Below are 18,472 nucleotides of genomic sequence, written 5' to 3'. Positions count from 1 at the left end.
GCCATTTGTTTTTCAGGTGACCCGGAGCGAGAAGATGGAGGTAAGTATAAAATTAGGGTGGAACTCCACTTTAATGCTAGTAACATGCTGCATCATAGTTCCACTTAAAAAAAAAAAAATGTCCTTGGGTAGGCAGGACAAATACTGAAATTGGAACAATAGAGAGAAGATTAGCATGGCCCCTGTGCCAGGATCACATGCAAATTTATCAAAATATTATTTTATTTGTACTGCCATCCCGTCAGGAGGTAATTCAAATCGTAAAAGAGTCTTATGAATATGAGAAAATTCTAACTTGCTCTCTCATTAACTTTAAACAATTCAAAGAGCGGTGGAATCTATGGGAAACTTTTATGGCGTCTGCAATCAAATTCCTTTTCCTTCCATGATCAAAAGTGGTGGATGGGGCTTGGGTGCGGGCAAAAAGTGCCCCCATTTGGGTGCCTGGGGGGGAGACGCATGCGCCCGTAGCTCATATTTGAACTCACACTAGTCTATGGGTACATTTTGCTGTTACCTGTTGTACTGATATTTCGACTTTGAACGTTTTACATGTATTTACATTGATCTGTTTACTCAGTGTTGTATTCTCATTACTTTGAGCATTTGTGTTTGTGCTCTATTTTTGCTTACATGCACTGTTTTGTTATATTTGCATAAAAACCAATAAAAATAATAATAGAAAAAAAAAAAAATATTAGTTTTTTTTTTCTAAATAGCTGTTATGTTGAAACTATTTTAAAAATTCACAAAAAAATCACTCTACATACCAGCATTAGCTTTTTTTTCCTGGTAGTTGCGGAGCTAGAAATCTTTTTAGCCAAAGAGGCAGCTTATCATAGTGATTGGCCAATAGAAATGTGTGAATTGTTGACCTGACTTTCCTCTTGCAGATTTATGATGCCCAACCATCAGTGTCTGTCGCCTTCAAGACCACAGAATATGTGCCACTTCCACGGCTGATAAATATGGTGATGATAACAACTGTGGCTCCCGTGTGTAACAAGACCATGCTCACTCAAGGCCTTAATGTAAGTTAATGTCTAGCCATTGGTATTTCCTGATTTGTCTTCAGTGACAGCATGCACTCTGAACTTGTGGGTATGCACTTCGTGTCATTGCTCCTCCCCCTTCACTTATGGGAACCAAAGATCAGCATCATAAGGGCCCAGCCCTGCATTCCCTGGTAGATTTTACTATAATGACCCTCTGGTTTCAATAATTTCAACAAGTGTAATTTATGTATTGGGAAAGTCAATGTCAGAAATCCTTATCTGAATCTCCATGTTCTGCTCCAAGCTTTCCGTGTGTGGGCTGTGCTTCTGACTATGCATAAACATGCATTTCCATCTAATCTAAGATTGTGCCAGCAGCATGTTGTCAATCCAGTTGTTTTCTATTACAAACTTCCAGTCCAAGGGGTTGAGCCATGAAAAGTTGAGGTTTAAACTGGAGGAACTGTTGGACAGCATCCCATAGCAAAAGCTTGTTTCATATTTCAGTGCAGCCAGGAATATGATTGGATGCCATAAATAAGTTTGGCATTTGCTCTTCTATAGAAATAAAATTGTGTTGCAATGACATGGTAAAGTCCATCAGATAAATTGTGTTGATTACTTGAAATCATGGGCAGCAGGCAATACCATAATATGGAAGTTCACTTATCCCTTTTTCCTAGGTTTGACCTTTATAATTTGTGCACTGTGTGCACTGCCAGTCCTTCAAGAAGACATCTTGATCCATTCATTAGAGCCTATCATGAAGCAGTACATAACAGGATTTCTGGCCCTCAGAGTGGAAGGCTCCATAACACCAGAGCATGCCACTCGGGGCCTAACATTATTCTAAAGGCTGAAGGTTTTTTACCTTCATGCATTCTATACATGAAGGTAAAAAAAAAACCTTTGTGAGGAGCGGCACCCCCAGCCCCCCTAATACTTACCTGAGCCCCCTCTGATCCAACGATCTTCACGACAGTCTAAGCTGTATGGGGACTCTCCCTCATTGGCTGAGACAGCAATTTTCAATCTTCTTCTCTTGTGAGTCAATGAGAAGAGAGCTGGGGGGGGGGGGCGACCGCGGCTCAATGTGTCTTATGGACAAAAAAAGCAGCGGCTTGGGAGTGAGCACACAGCGGTGCCTCCAGGGCAAGCAGCGGGGGGCCCGAAAAGAGGAGGATCAAGGCTGCTCTGTGCAAATCCATTGCACAGAGCAGGTAAGTATAACATGTTTGTTATTTAAAACAAAAAACATGAAGCTTTAATATCCCTCTAAATCCTGCACATAAGGATTCCTCCATTTTTTTCCAATGATTTTACTCCAGATTAGGCTGACTTGATGGGGGTTCTTAAAGCTCAACTCTGGTCAGCAGGTAATGTAAATATATTTGTGGCTCCCCCTCTGGGTTGTAAGGGTTAATTGTTCAATTAATTTAGGGGGGTAAATACTTACCTTTATCCCTCACTCCCCCGACAGCTGGTGCTCTCCTCCACTCCTAGAACCTGAGAAGGCCCTCAACCTCCTCATTTGCAATGCAGGGCTTCTATATGATGGCTCCCATCGAGCTGCTCCTCTTTGTTGGTCATACAGTTACCCGCTTGCTGAAATAATGTACAATGCAGAGTGGCTAGTCCTGTATTGTATGTGATGACAGCAGCAAGAGGGGGGCAACGCGACCAGCGAAGAAGGGCAGCTTCTTGGGACTGATCATCCAGTTGGAGGGAAGTTTGCAGGAGCAAGGTAACTATTTCTACCTATTCCTTCTTAGACTAAAAGTGTGTAACCCTTACAACCCAGGAATCCACTAATATGTTTATATTACTTGGTGACCGGATTTCAGGTTTAAGATTTTTACAGTTACATTATTTCGTATGTCCCCATAGCCCTAAAAGATGTCAGTAGCATGGTTTTACTTTACATATGGAGAGCTAAGAACAGAACAGCTGACAGAAAATCATAATGATTTTTTCATAGTTCTACAAAAAAGGCAAATGCACAAGCCTAGCCACAACTAGTGAGATTTTTTGTGTGTAATTAAAACGTGGAATAGAGGTTCAGCTGCTTCTTTTTTTAAATTTTTTAATTACTATTTTTTTATTCAGAAATCCAGTCTTATCACATTATTTAGTTCACATTGGTTGAGAACACCTGCTGGTAAAGATTCAAAGTGGTTGTAAAGGTTGAAGGTTTTTTACTTTAATACAGTCTTAGCCCCCCCCCCCCCCCCCATCCTCCTCTAATACTTACCTGAGCCTGGTCTTGATCCAGTGCTGTGCCCGAGAGCTGCAGCGCTGCTCTCTCTCTCCCTCTTCACTGGATTCAGTGAGAGCAGCGGGAGCCATTGGCTCCTGCTGTTGTCAATCTAATCCAGTGACAAAGGAGCAGGGGGCGTGGCCGAGCCACACTCTGTGTGTTAATGGACCGAGCCCACATGTGTGCAGACATTCCTATGAGACGAGGGAGAAGTCCAGGGAGTCGTCAGGGGATCCCAGAGGAGGAGAATCAGGGCTGCTCTATGCAAAACCATTTTTATTTTTATTTAAAAAAAATTAACTTTGCAATCACAGTAAACATTTATATATGCCAGAGATGTATGTGCAATATTAAACAATGCAGACAAAGCCTCTCTTATTTCCCTGTAACGAAAGCACTGCAGAGCCTCGTATTCGGTACATCTGATGCCTTATTGATTGCATTTCTTAAAACTGTAAATGTTCGCGCTGAGATTTCAGGGTCTTTTGATTATTTATATTAAAACGCTTACATAAATGTTATCATTTTTCATTAGAATGAGCTGACATTTTCCCTTTTTGATATGGAATATATTGTTCACTGTTGCAGGTGCCAAATAAGATCGTAAAACATACAATCTTGTCCCTCATCTCCTCAATCTTGAAAAGGGCCGAGCAGAACATCAATCATTGTCTAAAGGAGGAAGTGTGGCAAAAATCTGATTTGTACACTCCAACCACGATGGCAGATTTCGCCCAGAAATACAGAGAAGCTCTCAGCAAGGTGAGGATAGCCTGTAAAGTTTTTATCTATGCAGGACAGGCACAAAGAATGGGGGGGGGGGGGGGTGTTTATCAATTTAATTTACTACTGGGCTATAGCTTAACCACTTTACCACCGGAGGATTTTGCTGTCTTAGGTCCAGGCCACTTTTTGCGATTCGCCACTGTGCGACTTTAACGGACAATTGCGCGGTCATGCGACGCCGTACCCAAACGAAATTTATGTCCTTTTTTTCCCACAAACCGAGCTTTCTTTTGGTGGTATTTGATCACCTGTGCGATTTTTACTTTTTGCGCTAAAAACAAAAAAAGAGCATAAATTTTGAAAAAAAATAACAATATTTTTCACATTTTTTTTTATATGAAATCCCCCCCCCAAAAAAATGTAAAAATCAAAATTTTTTTAAATTTTTGGCCAATTTGTTTTCTGCTACCTATGTTTGGTAAAAAAAAATCACAATAAGCGTATTTTGATTGGTTGGCGCAAAAGTTATTGCGTTTACTAACTAAGGGAAAGATTTCTGTCATTTTTGGTGTTTTTTTTTTTTAACGAGTAATGGCGGCGATCTGCGAATTTTTTTTGCGGGACTGCGACATTGCGGCGGACAGATCGGACCCTTGACTGACATTTTTTGACACTTTTGGGGATACCAGTGACATTACTACAGTAATCAGTGCTATAAATATGCACTGTTACTGTAAAAATGACACTGTAAAAATGACACTGACAGGGAAGGGTTTAATTTTATTGGAGAGGGAGGGGTTAATGTATGCCTGGTGCTTACTGACGTGTGGGGGGGGAGGTGACTGAGTGACACAGGGACAGATCGCATGTTCAGCTATGCTGAACACTGCAATCTGTCACTGTCTGTCACTTAGGAGATTCGCCCGCTTTGTTTACACAAGCGGTCGGATCTCCAAACTCGATTCCCCCGACGATCGGGGAAGAGCAGCGGCGATCGCCGCCGCTCCTCCCCTGGCCCGACTCCCGCTGTGACTGAATACAGCGGGAGCGAGCCTCCGGCGGCGCGCGAGCGGCGCCCACAAGGGGAGGAGTCCAGCGACGTAGGTCTACATCGTTGGACGGGAACTAACCACTTTGCCACAGTAGAGCTCGAGTGAGCGGTCGGCAAGTGGTTAAATCAGCTAAACCTAACTAATCTTAAAAATGTCCCCCCCCCCCCCCCTTAACGCCTATGTTGACTAATCTGTGTAAGAAAGATGTATATAGTTGCCTATTTTCAGGCCGCTCAACTCTGGTCAGACGATCTCCCCTGTGTCAGCAAGCAGCAGCTGCAGGGGAGAGTAGAGAGTATTCACCAATGCCTGGGAGCTGTAACGTCACCCATAGGCTTTGTTGTCAGCGCTCCCTCCTCTACCCTGCAGCTGCCGCAGGTTCACGTGTATGGCTAGCCCACATTTAACCTGGGGGATTCCTTAAGCTCTCTAGAAACTTGCTGCAGCCCATGAGAGGAGCGTGTTCACTGCAGGCAATTTTAGACACCTCATGAGTTTCAAACCTGAATTGGATTCTTGTCCCAACAGCTTTTGCCTGACATCAATACAGTTGTGGCAACCTGGCAGTCCCTCCTCAAACACGAAGAGGCTGGAAAGGAGGAAGTAGGAAAAACGCCTGAGGGAAAGCCATTGGTTTCAGGGGACCTTCCAGTACTGACCGAAAAAGAGGGTGAGGTTTTCTGTTTTTTATTCTTAATTACAAATTAACAAGGTAATACTTGTTTATTGTCTGTATTGAGGAAAGTCTGTAAAGGGATGTTGTTCTAATTTCATTTCAGCCTTCTCCAATTTTTAAAACTAATCTCCAGTACACATACAGATGCTGTAAGCTAGTGATCGACCGATTATCGGCAAAGCCGATATATCGAGGGCCGATATGCACTTTCCCCGACATATCGAAATCTGCCACCAAGGTGAACCTATATTTCCGATATTTCGGGAAAGTGCTTGTACTGGAGTGATGCCTGCAGCTAGAGGCATCACCCCGGTACCGGCGTCCATAGCCAACAGTCGGCTGTCTTGTAATGACAACCGATGCGGCTGAGAAGCCGCTCGGCTGACATTACAAATAGCGGAAGGGGACGTCCCCCGCCGCCTTTCTGCGGGTCTCCCGTCCCACCAGGAGACCCGGGCAACCAGTAAAAACCCGGAAGTGATGTCATGACATCACTTCCGGGTACTGGTGCCAGATTAAAAAATATTACAGCATTCAAAACAGCCAAACTTGGCATTTTGAATGCTTTTAAGTGCAGAGGAGGGGTTTGGGGTCTTTTAGACCCCTGGATCCCTCCACAAGAGTACCTGTCAAGTGATAAAAATAAAAAAACATTTTTTTTAAATGTACGAAAATATCGGCCGATACCAATATGCAATGACCAAAATATCGGCAACGAAAAACCAATATCGGTCGATCATTACTTTAAGCAATCTGTCTTATCTGCCAGGGGCATTGTAATTCTGTAACCTCACTTAGTAGGGCGACACACCTTTGTTTTGTTAGTTGTAGAGTGGTGTCATCACCTCACCTGCATCCCGCTGAATGGACAATGAAGAAGCAGTGACACTGATAAGCCATCAATTCTGCTCCCTACTATTCTCAATCTTTCTGTATCCTAAAAGTAAGATATTTGGGGTCTGAGTGGTAAAGGAAAAAAAAAAATACAACAAAATGTAAAAAAAGAAAACAAAAAGAAAACTGAAATAACCCCTTCCACACACAAATTACGCTCACACGTGCACAACTCACATTGTGGTAATGCACGTTTGAGCATCAGCACTCTAGAGGTCCATTAAATCCAGCGAGTGTGCGTTATGCGTTTTACAACGCATTAAAGTGCTTGTAGTGTTTTTATATTTCCTTTAAAACTTTTTAAAATGACATTCAACTCTGTGCACAAAATGTTAGGGATTATACACTGAACAAAATTATAAACGCAACACTTGTTTTTGCCCCCAAGATATTTCTCTCAAATATTGTTCACAAATCTGTCTAAATCTGTGTTAGTGAGCACTTCTCCTTTGCCGAGATAATCCATCCACCTCACAGGTGTGGCATATCAAGATGCTGATTTGACAGCATGATTTCTATTAAACGTTCTATGAAAGGTTACAAGTGAAAATTAAACCTTGAAATCTTGAAAGTTAGCACAACACACCTGCTGATGTGGGTTTTTCATGCAAGTATTGTTACAGTTCTATCCAGTCCCCTTTACCAGTAATCTGGTGATCTGAGAACCCCTGCATGTCTTTCAGGAAAGCTATTTCTAGACACACCCATTGTGGGTTCCTTAACCAGTTCCTGTCTGGCCAATAGCAGATTGACAGCCAGGTGATGGTTTTGTTGCTCTGACTGGACATTGTATGATGTCCTGTCAGGATGTGCCGATTGCCGGGCCACGCAGCCGCGCGATCTGTCGCCAGCCGATCAAAGTACTGGCTCGCTGCCGGTACCATGTGACCACTGGTACCTATCCCAGTAGGTCACATGACAGTTATAAACAATGGATGGCTTTCTTTCATGCCATCCATTGGATACAACTGTGTTGCTAGCTGTGATTGGTCAGCGTGATCTCATGATACAGACAGGGCCAATCACAGCCCATCTGTGCCATGTAATTTAGCTCTGGCCAATTACAGCTAGTCAAAACAAACTGATTCAATGCTTGCTTATAGTAATGTACTGTTATAAGCAAACCTGTGTTAAAAAAAAAAATCCTGATCACTTCCCCAGAGTAGTACAGTACAATGTTAGTATGGTAACATTATTTTGCTCTGGTCACAGTGTGGTAGGACTACTGCCACACCTATTATATTATAATAAAAAAGAATAGCGCGCAAATGCAAAAGAAATTACTACCAAATCTGAAGAGAGTCCATAAATAAAAATGGGGGTTGGTCCCACCATATGGCCATATCGTGCTCAAGCCCACTACTGCGTCAAAGTACCCCATTATCAGTGGGTCCTACACTATCCATGAAAAAGAGATGAATCCAGTGTCCCTGACTACTGCCACACCTATTATATTATAATGCTGTACTGCTCTTGTAACAGTATGTATAAAATATATATATATATATATATATATATATATATACATATATATTTATTTTTTTTAATTTCTTTATTTTCCAAAAAAATTCTGACAAAAAAATGGCAACTTCAAAAAACTCACCATGTGTCTTACTAAGTACCTTGTACTGTCTACCTTCCAAAACGGTGTAATTTTGGGGGTATTTGTACTGTCCTGTCATCTTCGGGCCTCAAGAAATTAGATCAGCCGTCAGCACATTAGGATTGATCAGGAGAATAAACTTTGACCTAAATTAACGAAGAACAGTTATTTATTTGCAAAATTTTATAACCGAAACGAAGAAAAAACACATTTTTTTTTCAAAATTGTAAGTCTTTTTTTTCGTTGTTTAGCAAAACGTAAAAAACTCAAGTGGTGATTAACACCAAAAGAAAGCTCTAGTTGTGTGAACAAAATTATAAAAATTTGGTTTGGGTACAGTGTTGCATGACTGCGCAACTGTCATTCAGAGTGCGCCAGTGCTAAAAGCTGAAAATTAGCCTGGACAGGAAAGGGGTAAAAATGCCCGGTATTGAAGTGGTTAAGGGGCGTACACATGGGCCGAATATTTGGCGGCATCGGCTGGTTCAATAGAAAACCGGCCGACATGTGGCCCTATGGCAGCCGGTCAAAGGGGCATGACTACAAAAGGTCTGCCAATCGGCACCCGATCAGCGCTGACCGGTGTGTTTTGGCGGGGGGGGGGGGGGGGGGCGTCTCCCTGTCAGAACACGATAGCTGAGTGGGGGAGATTGCTGTACTAACATCACATAGTGCAGCAGCTCCTCCTGAGTGCTTGTTTTTTTTTTTTTTTTCCCGTTCAGCCCACTGGGTTGAAAAGAAGAATAAAATAAAAAATAATGGTGTCTACCAGGCTTTACACTTGCACTCAGCCTGATATATAAAAAAAAAATACCAAGTTTCTTACAGCCACCAATCAGCCAAACCTGGCTCAGAAGTTTAATTTTGTTGGTGATACCGGAACTTACACAACATTGGTATCAGGAAGTACATGCCCAGTTACCCTGTATGGTGATTTGTGCATTCTTACAGCAGAGACCTACACAAAGCTTTATATTGCATTGAGTGAACTTGTCTGATTTTAGTATAGATTCAGCAGCTCATGGATTTATTTTGCATGTTGCCTAGCATTGCTCTTTGATATATCTTACCCTGAAGATGGATTAAATGTACATGTATTTATATTGCAATCTTCTTTTTTGCCTAGATGATGTTCAGACTACTCTTGTGAAGACTTCCCTCCTCCAAGTTCTATGTTTGTATCAGAGGGTGGTGCCTCATGTAGTGTCTCAGAGTAATTTCGATTTCAGCAAACTGCTCAAAGGTGAGTAAAGGGTAGACGCTGTGGGCAGGTACACCGTGATCCCTTGTAACCACTTAGAAATCACTTTTGTCACATCTGGCCTCACAATAGGCTCCGCGAGACCCAGTTTTCTATGTGTCTATTTTTATAAAAAAATCAATTCCTGTGAAAAATGATTTTGGATAAAAGTTGCCTTCAATGCCAGAAGTTAATTGAATTTCACACATCCCGCTTCAAGTCAATTCTCACCGCTGAACAGAAGTGCATTTCCTGTATCTAGGTTACCTGCAAGCGTGTTGATGGAAAGGTTTAATTGCTGCCCTCGCAGGCTATTTCTGCTTCTGTGCTAGGTGACTAATCAAACATCTGAATGGTATGTTATATATTTAGACATTATGTAAAATTGGTGGTAAAGGAGGGTGACAATAATTACTTTTAAATAGGGTAAAGTAATAAATACAGTATTTGTTTTTTTCGGTTCTCACTAAAATAGGCTGGGGGTCTTAAATGGAAATCTACTATACAGAAAAGAATATTTAGGCAATAATTTAGCATAATTTATGCCTCTATCAGATGTATAATGTAAATATTTACCTTTGAAAATATAGTGTTGTGGTGCTGCACTTTTAGGCTCCATTCACACCTGGGCATTTTCAGCTCCAAAAACGCTCAAAAGAAACGCTTCCAAAACTCCCAACAAGTAAAACCCCATTCATTTAAATGGCCCCTGTTCACATCTGGGCGTTTTGCAAAACGCCTGTAGCTGAAAAAGGTACATGAGCTTCTTTTTGGGCTGATTACCAGCGTTTTTGATAGATGTCAATGAAAAACGCCTGAAAAAATCGCGGTAAAATCGCGGTAAAAATCGCGGTAAAATCGCGGTAAAAAACGCTACGCTCAAGTGTGAATGCAGCCTTAGAATATTTGAAGAAAATGTAAATAAACTCTGTAATACTGATCTTAGCCCCGGTTCACACTTATGCGATGCGGGAAGGCTGTGAATCCGCAGCCTGTTCCCTCATCGCAAACGCACCCCCGGCAGTTCACACTGCCATATGCGATACGCTGGGGGTGTCAATGTAATCTTAACGACACCCCCAGTTTGATCGCATATCGCAGTGCGATCTTGCAGTTCGCACAGGATCGGATCGCACAAGTGTGAACTGCTGTGCGATCCGATCCTGATGCGGCTGCCAAAAAGGGTCCTGTGCGTGTTTGCTGCGGGTGCGGTGCGAATTTAGCCATACAAAGTGTATGGCTAAACTCGCACCGCACAGCCGATCGCATGTAATGAAGGAGCAGTGCGCTCCGACATTACATGCGAACGCCGCAGCCGCAGTAATGTGAACCGAGGCTTAAAGAGGAAGTAAACCCTCCTCTGACACTTTTACCTATAGGTAAGCCTATGATAAGACTTACCTATAGGTACTGTAAATATCTCCTACACATGCACCGTTTAGGAGATATTTACTTTGCATGCAGCCAGTGACATCACTGGCGCATGCGCTCTGAAGGAACGGCTGCTCGGGCCGTTCCTTCAGAGCCCTGTGCCGAGAACGTTGGCTCGCGGTTCCAGCCAATTAGATGGCCGGATGCCGCAAACCCGGAAGAAGGGCGACCGAACATGTCACCCGTGAGAGAGGTGGGCGATCGGCACTGCGGGGCTTCATTCTAAGGTAAGTATTTATTTCATAATGAGCTAGTATGCGATGCATACTAGCTCATTATGTGTTTGTCTTTCAGGTGTTTTTTTTAATTCTGAGGTTTACAACCTCTTTAAACAAATTAACGCCATACAATAATGATAAGAATACAACAAACAAATAGTGAAACAAGTGCAATGGTATCCAAAACGACAAAAAAGAGAAAAATAATAAAATAACTGTATTGTTCCATCCGTCTGCTGTGCTCCAATACACAATAGTGCAACAGGTGAGACAAAGTGAACACATTTTAAAAGTCCTTTTCCAAATGTCTAAACTGTTCAATAGACTTAGTCCCTTCACCTTGTGATATAAATAGCCTCTAAACCGTGAAAACAACAAAAGCAATTCTTTAGTGAGATGACACCTCCGTGCTCACAGGCCGCTTGCCTTACTGCTGTAAGATAACCACATTGGATTTGTGTGTCTTTAAGATATGGTTCCTAATATCTCCACTCTCTCATCTGGGGGCATTTACTCTTTTAACTGTCTGTCTACTAATGTGTCTCCTTTGTGTTCCTTCCGAGGTTCCTCCTCGGAGCACTCCGTAACATGTGCGGGTATAAAAAGGGGTCTCCATAGTGCATTTTATAGTTTGTTTTAAAAAGTTTGATTAAAAACCGCTTAGGTACTCACTCTTTATACAATGTAAAAAGTGTATACTCCACGAGCAGTGAGTTTGTCAGACGTCACTTTAGCTATGCCTCCGCCGTACGTGTTTTGCGTCACAGACACGTGACTTCATCGGGGGGATGGCAGGGCACATGTATGGTCCACTTTTATAGGATAATAATAGTCTACAATATGGCTGGCATTTCTTCAAAGACATGACACTTGTGTACTGCGGTGGCCATATTTTGATAGTCTGGACTGATGATTTAAATGGTGGCCATTTTGATAGAGATCAAACTAAGGTAATGGTCCTCCCTCCAATATAATGAAGAGAGATAACACCGCTCAGGCTAGTCAAAGTCCAGGATTCAAGGTGGGTGCTGAACCTCGGCTCGCCACCAGGAGAAGCATGAAAGAAGAAAATGGTCGCACACCACCACGGAATCCAATGAAGAAAAGTTCTTTATATACATAAGTGGTACAAGGTATCTTGTACCACTTATGTGAATAAAGAACTTTAATTCATTGGATTCCGTGGTGTTGTGCGACCATTTTCTTCTTTCATGCTCTATCCAATATATATTGGCATGGTGGCCAATTTCCTCTAGATAATCGGCTGTAAGATACGATCTCTGCATGTATATGCCCCCGTAAAACGTCATTAAGACAATTAAAATATAAATAAGGTGGAACCCTTGAAAAAATGTTAAATTTAGGCCGAAGCTACGGGATACCGGGAGGGACTCCTCTAACATGGTTGTGTAGAATAAACAACACTTGCATGGAAAATAAAACACAAACTTTTTTTTAAATCACAATAAAGGCTCGCAATGCACATATACACTAAAACTGATATTAAAATAAAACCAATATAAAAGCTAAAATATGTAACCAGTTATTTATCCTTCAAAATGTAATGAATACGGACGAGGAATGTGGAACAAAACTATATATTTGATATAAAAAATATCTGTTTACTTTTGCTAAATTTTGGGTTTGTTGTGCTTACTTCCTGTTTAGCGTAGAAATCCAGCATGAAATAACTCCTGTACTTTGCCTCTGTGCTGGAACTTCCTGTAATAAAGACCAACTACTGCTGCACTCCATGTACAAGGTGACTGGTCTTGTCTCCAGCCCCTCCTGTAGTTTTCTGCAGTTAGCCTGTAGTGGGTGGGAAACAAACAACTGGCCACTGCCCCACCTATAACTGGCCTTCACTTGCTGTGGCCACATGGAAGGGCAATGCAAAACAAAACCAAAAGAAAATCCCAGCTCAACTCACCAGCCAGTCTGCAACCAACTATCCTATCTAACAGTTTGTTTTAAAAACAGGGGTTTAGTTAGCACAAATTTGCAATTATGTACACCATTGCTGTCATTGTGCTGGGTGTCCAGTGTGCTCCTGTGCCTTTAAGGAGGGGTGGGCTCCCTCCAGGCTCACCTGCCCTCTATCCATTATAATGTATGTTCTTCTACTATGGAGGCTCACATAAATTTACAAAAGTTAGGACTGCAGATAATGATGGGGTGCCCAGGAGCGGCTCTGTAGTTTAAGCGTGTATTTGCAAATGCGTGCAAACTAAACCCCTGTTTTTAACGCATATTGTTAGACAGGTTAATTCAGTTAGTTGCAGACTGGCTGGGAATTTTCTTTTGGCTTTGTTTTGCTGTAGTGGGTGGGGCCAGCTCTGCTCTGTGCACAGTCTATGTACAGCACAGTGGTGATGTCACTGCTATATACCTGGGCTTGCAAAGGCATTAACTGCAGACAAAATAGTTTTATATCCTTTTCGACATTCAAGAAATATATTTAAATTGGGGTTTTTGTGCCCATTGTAAAGTTTTAATACAGAATGCACCCATGCAAAATAATTCACCAAGCAATTTGCTTGGTTTCCCCAGATATACTAGACATTTACCCCTTAATAATCCAATATATTGATTCTTTATCCTTATACTAATTCTTCTGGACACCATTGGCTATTTAATATAGCCTACTTATGCTTTAGGTGACATGAGGTGTTTGGCAGCAGCAGATTTACTTTGGCAAGGGAAAGGTACCTTTCCTTTCTAAAGGCACTTTTCCACTGCAAGTACCGGCTCGGCTCCACTCGGCGCTGCTTGGCCCAGCTCGGCTCAGTTTGCTTTTCCACTGCGACTGCGTGGTACGAGTCGGCACCTTTCAGCACTGTATAGGCTCTACTCGCCTCGGTTTGCTTTTCTACTAAAGTAGTAAGTGGGTGGGATTACAACGATTCTCTGACCAATCAGTGGCTAGTATTCACAAACAAGGCTGCATGCAAAGGATTGTGGGATATGGTATCGGTATGGCCCGCTTGGGACCCCAACCGAGGTGGTACTGTTTAAGCGAGCCGTACCGAGTCGTACCATGTAGTGGAAAAGCGCCGCTGTACCGAACCGTTCTAACCCGTACCATGCGGTACCATGCAGTGGAAAAGCGCCAAACCGAGCCGTACCATGCAGTGGAAAAGCCTTAAGAGTTATAATGTTGTTTTGGTATGATGATATGTGCCCTTTAGATGTCTCCTATTGTGAAAAATTTATTTTAATGTTTTGTCTTAACCCAGGCATAGTAAGCGAGAGAGGTGTACGCGAAGAGGTCCCTCCGATCTTGCAGCATCAGATCCTTCAAGTGGCCCTGGAGTTGCCCGCCAACAAGTTTTCCTGGTTTAAAGCGCAGGTTTGTTTTTTAGTCCTCCCAAAACTATCAAAGAGAGGTCTGAACAATGCATGTGGTTGTCGCTATGAAAGGAGAGACTGCATGCCCACCTGTACTATTTCCTTTGCAGGATACACCTGATGTTGGAGGCGGGGAGAAGTCTGTATTTTATCTGCTTCTGAAAATGTTTGTCACTTGTCACAAGTCCCAGCTGAAAACATCAACTAGGCTTTTGATCATTAAGGTAAGGGTTATTTTTTTTCTCTTTTGCCAATCCTTTATTTGCACGTGTGTAGCTAAACCTGAGAACAAGTGTCACATTGCAGTTTACCAGTCCTCAGATGAGATGGATGGATTAGTGTTTTTTATTTATTTATTTAATTTTTTTAGGCATGGAAGAGACATCTCACAAATCGGCTATAGGGGGCTCAAGATCCATCACTGTGAAACATATTCACTTTAATACCCCCGTCCTAGCATCATACACTTGCCTTCCATTTTCTTCCTCTGCTCAGGTGCCAAAGAAGGGTCTGTGTAACCTGTGAGTCCCTGGAGTAGTAGCTTACACAGGGCAATAGATACCCACGTGCTCCTCCATACCTCGATGTAGCAGTGATTTCCTTTTGGCACCTGGTACTGAACAGAGTAGCAGGGAAGCAAAGGAGAGGTAAGCATATGCTGCTGATTATTTCAAACCTGTTCCTTGGCCCTGAATAGGGAAAGCACATGTTTGCTTTAAAGTTGCTGTTTTGGCTGTAAGTCTTTAATGATATTGTTTAGGCAACTAGGTACTTGCATAAGGTGCCTGTTTGTAGCTGCTGCTACAAACAGAAACCTTTGCATATCATTGGCAGGTGACCCAGAGAAGTGACTCCTTGCAGTAGCACAAATGTACTCACTGCTTATTCGATCCTGTTGCTTTTATGCTTAGAGTGTTACTAAACCCACAACAGTAAAATCAGTCTGTATATGTAGTAAAGCATGCTTGTTATACCCACTGTTGGACCTAAGGGGTTATTTTTCCGCATTGTGTAAAAAGGCTGTTTGATCCTTTCTTCGCTGATCCTTCCCTTCTTCCACTGTCCACAATCCATCTCCTGATAAGACAGAGCCTTTGGAGTCACTCTGCACATGCTCAGATTGATGTGTATTGCTAGAGTGTTTTTTTTTCTTCTCTTCGGCGGGTGCATGTGATCGGCACAGGGCCAATCAGTATTGTCCACAACAGGGTCAGGGGTCCTGCAGCCTCATAGGATAGTTGGAGTAGAATGAAACTCCTACAAGCTTTAACCACACACTGATAGATGTCACAAGACTGCTATATACTGCTGATGGAAAAAAAGGTATTTAGCAGTTTATATTTACTAAAATAAGTGCATTTCCATGTTCCGTGTACGGTAGGGGATCGGATATAGTGAATGCAGGCTCCTGGGTTTAGTAACACTTTAATACTTTTATTTAGCCACAAGTTTACTTAAGTGAGTCCTTGTTCAAGCCATGATCATTCAAGTATTAAGATGTTAGATGTTCCAAACAAGCAGCAATAATCTCCAAAGCTTTAGATCAGGGGTGGGGAACCTGCGGCCCGCACGATCGTTACGTCTGCCCCCCCCTCCCCGTGCCGCTGTGTCAGAAGGAGCCGATGGCTCCGTTCTGACACTGAGTCTCCGAAAAGGGTGGACCCGAGGAGCAGAGCAGTGCGCCTCGAGCCCGCCCATTTGTGTGACAATAGTGAATGAAAATTCGCTATTGTCTCACGGATCCTCCTCAGCCAATGCCATTGGCCGAGGAGGAGGCGGGACGTGGGAGGACTCGAAGAGACGCGGGGACTGAAGAGAGGAAGCCGCCGCTACAACAGGTAAGTCAAGTGCACTGGTCCGGGGGGCTTGGCACGCTGTTCACTTTGCATTGTAAGGGGGCACGCTGTTCACTTTGCATTGAAAGGGGGCACGCTGTGGTCAGTCTGCATTGAAAGGGGGCACACTGTGGTCTTTCTGCATTGAAAGGGGGCACGCTGTGGTCAAATAGAACAGGGTAATTTTTAAGTTGATCATTTTGTACGGCCCCCGAATGATGTTACAAAAATCCAAATGGCCCTTGGCAGAAAAAAGGTTCCCCACCCCTGCTTTAGATGAACCTATCACAGCGATTCATAGTCAGTAAAGCCTTCTATGTAAAGCCTGTAAAGATAACGTGGGTTAAGCTATAACTTAGTTGGCATTAAAGAACAGTTTTGCATCCCTTTCACACGGATTGCCTGTAAGGGGAGTTTTAGGTCTGCTCTTAGGCTGTGTATGGTTATTCCCAGGACTGCACAGTGCATTATAGCCTTAGTGAATATAAAAATCTATCTTTAATGTTTTAATATTGGTCCCTGATCACAGTATTTTTTTTTTTTTACTTTTGCAGATCCTGCGGGATAGCGGTGTGTTTGAATACACTTGGCAGGAGCTGGAGCTGTGGCTGAGGTGTCTGGATAAAGTGGAGGAGAACTCAAAAGAACTGGTGATCCAGTTTTTAGAGCAGGTAACAACAGTTGTTGAAAATATTCAGTACAGTGTGTACAGGTCATCATTCCATGCATGTTCTGTTTTTTAATGTCTTAGACACAGGGGATGGCAATGGCCAGAGCTCTCAACTAGAGCCTGGATTTTATTTTCTCCTCCACCATAGCAGCATGTGTATCCTCTGCATTTTCTTTAATATTAGGGCTGAATGTTTCAAAAAATCTTGTCTTTCATTTCATTTTATTATCCATTGCCACCAGGATATCTCCATGTTTAACCTCAGACAGAAAAAAACAACCAATACAGTTGGGTATCTAATGTAAAAAAAAAATTGTGTTTTCTAAAGCCAGCTGGCTTGCAGCTTAACCACTTAAGCACTGGAAGATTTTACCCCCTTCCTGACCAGGGCCTATTTTGCGATTCGGCACTGCGTGACTTTAACGGACAATTGCGCGGTTGTGCGACGTTGTACCCAAATGAAATTGCCGTCCTTTTTTTCCCACAAACAGAGCTCTCTTTTGGTGGTATTTGATCACCTGTGCGATTTTTTTTGATCATGCGCTATAAACAAAAAAAGAGCGACAATTTTGCAAAAATAACAATACTTTTCACTTTTTTTTATATGAAATTCCCCCCAAAAAATGTAAAAATCTAAATTTTTTAACATTTTAGGCCAATTTGGTTTCTGTTAAATATGTTTGGTAAAAAAAATCGCAATAAGCGTATTTTGATTGATTTGCACAAAAGTTATTGCGTTTACTAAGGGATAGATTTTTGTCATTTTTATTTATTTTTTTAACGAGTAATGGCGGCGATCTGCGATTTTTTCTTTTTTTTTGCGGGACTGCGACTTTGCGGCGGACAGATCAGACCCTTGACTGACATTTTTGACACTTTTGGGGTTACCAGTGACATTACTACAGTAATCAGTGCTATAAATATGCACTGTTACTGTAAAAATGACACTGGCAGGGAAGGGGTTAACTTTATTAGAGATGCAGTGACTATGTGTGTCCCTAGGGGCGGGCTTCTTACTGTTGTGGGATGTGGCTTTTCATGTAACAGCAGAGATCTACGATCCTACATAGCAGGACCGTATGATCTCTGCTGTTACACAGGGGAGAATGACAGGCGACTGTGTTTACATTAGCCGCCTGCTTTTCTCCCGGTGTAACCGACGATCGCCAGTGAGCAGCGGACATCGGGTCCGCCGCTCACACGCGCGGGGGGGTCCGTGAGCGAGCGGGAGCCCGTCTGCTCCCTAGGCCCTCAAAGGCTAGTGACGTACCCCTACGTCACTTTGCCTGTGAGGGGCTGACTGCCACCGTATATAGTCGTGCGACAGTCGGTAAGTGGTTAAGCTGCTAAAAGAGGGTCTGTCAGGAGCTCCAGACTCTTATTGGCACCCGAGCACTGCCTTTTACTGAACTGTGACCCCATCCTTTAACAGAAAACATGGAATTTTTTTTTTTTTTAGTAGTAGTTTTCATGTCCTGTGGTCTACAGCAGGGATCTCCAAACTACGGCCCTCCAGCTGTTGTGGAA

At 42.7% G+C, this 18,472-nt stretch overlaps 1 protein-coding gene across 1 annotated transcript in view; it reads left to right on the top strand.

The window, feature by feature from the left end:
* Window positions 1-18,472, top strand: part of URB1 (URB1 ribosome biogenesis homolog) — a 163,688-nt gene that overhangs the window by 26,193 nt on the left and 119,023 nt on the right. Inside the window, exons 10-16 of the mRNA XM_082246095.1 lie at window positions 894-1,031; window positions 3,841-4,014; window positions 5,559-5,700; window positions 9,330-9,446; window positions 14,329-14,441; window positions 14,551-14,664; window positions 16,830-16,946. Of these exons, the coding sequence (XP_082102221.1) occupies window positions 894-1,031; window positions 3,841-4,014; window positions 5,559-5,700; window positions 9,330-9,446; window positions 14,329-14,441; window positions 14,551-14,664; window positions 16,830-16,946 (915 nt within the window). The remainder of the gene's footprint in view (window positions 1-893; window positions 1,032-3,840; window positions 4,015-5,558; window positions 5,701-9,329; window positions 9,447-14,328; window positions 14,442-14,550; window positions 14,665-16,829; window positions 16,947-18,472) is intronic.

Source organism: Pelophylax lessonae, assembly GCF_965119305.1.
Source record: "Pelophylax lessonae genome assembly, chromosome: 2".
Lineage (NCBI taxonomy): Eukaryota > Metazoa > Chordata > Amphibia > Anura > Ranidae > Pelophylax > Pelophylax lessonae.
This window is presented reverse-complemented; position numbering and strand designations above follow the sequence as displayed.